The 1,516-nt window shown below is 35.9% G+C and overlaps 1 protein-coding gene across 1 annotated transcript in view; it reads left to right on the top strand.

Annotated features, from left to right (window-relative positions):
* LOC111451557 (BAG family molecular chaperone regulator 3-like) overlaps nt 1–1,375 on the top strand; it is a 4,802-nt gene extending 3,427 nt beyond the window's left edge. The window contains exons 7-9 of the mRNA XM_023092033.1: nt 42–132; nt 212–338; nt 1,158–1,375. Coding sequence (XP_022947801.1) covers nt 42–132; nt 212–338; nt 1,158–1,375 — 436 coding nt within the window. The remainder of the gene's footprint in view (nt 1–41; nt 133–211; nt 339–1,157) is intronic.
* Nucleotides 1,376–1,516: the final 141 nt, after the last annotated feature.

Raw genomic sequence — 1,516 nt, 5'->3', positions numbered from 1 at the left:
TTTTTTTTTTTTTTTTTTTTTTTTTTTTTTTTTTTTACTAGGGTGATGCAAAGCAGGCAATATTCACAAAAGTACCGTCTCAAACAGCTTCATTATATTACACAGCTTGAATCGGAACTCAAAGCCCTTCAAGTAATGACACTAATCTTAGCTTAAGTACAAGTTAATTATTGATTAGCTAATTAATTAATCACTAATTAATCACTAACAGGCTGAAGTAACAATTACCTCACCGAGGATCAAATTTATGGACCGTCAAAATTCACTGCTCCGAGCCGAAAATTACTCCATCAAAGAGAAATTATCCTCTTACGCCGGTGAACTTCTATTCAAAGAAGGTATTTTTTTTTTTCTTTCTCCTTATTTTGGTATATATTTTCGTACATACGCCCGTCCAGTTGTTTGAATTGGCCACCCGAGCAACCTAAATAGTTACAACTCAACCCAACCCTCCCTTCTTTCATAGGGTTGGATTAGATTGAGTTGTCCGGTTGTTTTTCCTTTTATAAAGGATTTAAAAGAATAATAATTATTAACAAATATATTTTAACGTTAACACTAAGATCTCAAAGTTGAAATATCAAGCATGTACAAGTAGTATAAATTTGTGGATCCCACGTCGATTAGAGAGGGAAACAAAACATATCTTATAAGAATGTAAAAACTTCTCTCTAGTAGATGCGTTTTGAAGCTATGAGGCTGTAACGGGCCAAATATGACAATATCTACTAGTGGTAGGCGTGAGCTGTCACAAATAGTATCAAAGCCATACGCTATATGGTGTGCCAGCGAGGATGCTAGGTCCCCAAGAGGATGAATTGTGAGATGGAAACAAAACATTTTTTTATAGGGGCGCAAAAGTCTCTCCCAACAAATCATTCCTTATAAGAGAGTGAAACCTCTCTCGAATAAATACATTTGAAACCCACGAGCCTCCAAAGGGGTGGGGTGGGGTGGGGTGGATTGTTTAGTTGGAGAGGAAAACAAAAACATTTTTTATAAGCGCGTGGAAACCTCTCCCAACAAAGCATTTCTTATAATAGTGCGAAAACTCTCCTTAATAGACGCGTTTTTAAATGGTAAGCCTAAGAGTCGAGTTGACCCGAGAAAAGAAAGTCAACCCATATAACAAAACCAAACATTTAATGTTTTTACAGCCCAATACGAGGAACTGAAAAGGGAGAGAAACATGTTGAAGGAGGTGTACGAAGCATATCAGTTAAAACGGCTGGAAACACTGAAAAACAGCAACAGCAGCCGCAAGAACAACAACAACAGCACAAGCGGTGGTGGTGGAGGAAGCTCTTTCCAATTGGAAGAGAATTGCCCAGAAATGGCCGACAAATCAAACCCATTTAGGATGCTGGAAAACTGAATCAAATCAAATCCATTCAATTTCTTCTAATGGGATTGGATCATAATAAACGGTCAGGATTGCTTGCCCTTGTTTGTGTTTTTTTTTTTTTTTTTTTTTTTTTTTTTTTTTTTTTTTTTTTTTTTTTTTTTTTTTTTTTTT

This window comes from Cucurbita moschata, unplaced genomic scaffold, assembly GCF_002738365.1.
Source record: "Cucurbita moschata cultivar Rifu unplaced genomic scaffold, Cmos_1.0 Cmo_Scf00013, whole genome shotgun sequence".
Taxonomy (NCBI): Eukaryota; Viridiplantae; Streptophyta; class Magnoliopsida; order Cucurbitales; family Cucurbitaceae; genus Cucurbita; species Cucurbita moschata.
This window is presented reverse-complemented; position numbering and strand designations above follow the sequence as displayed.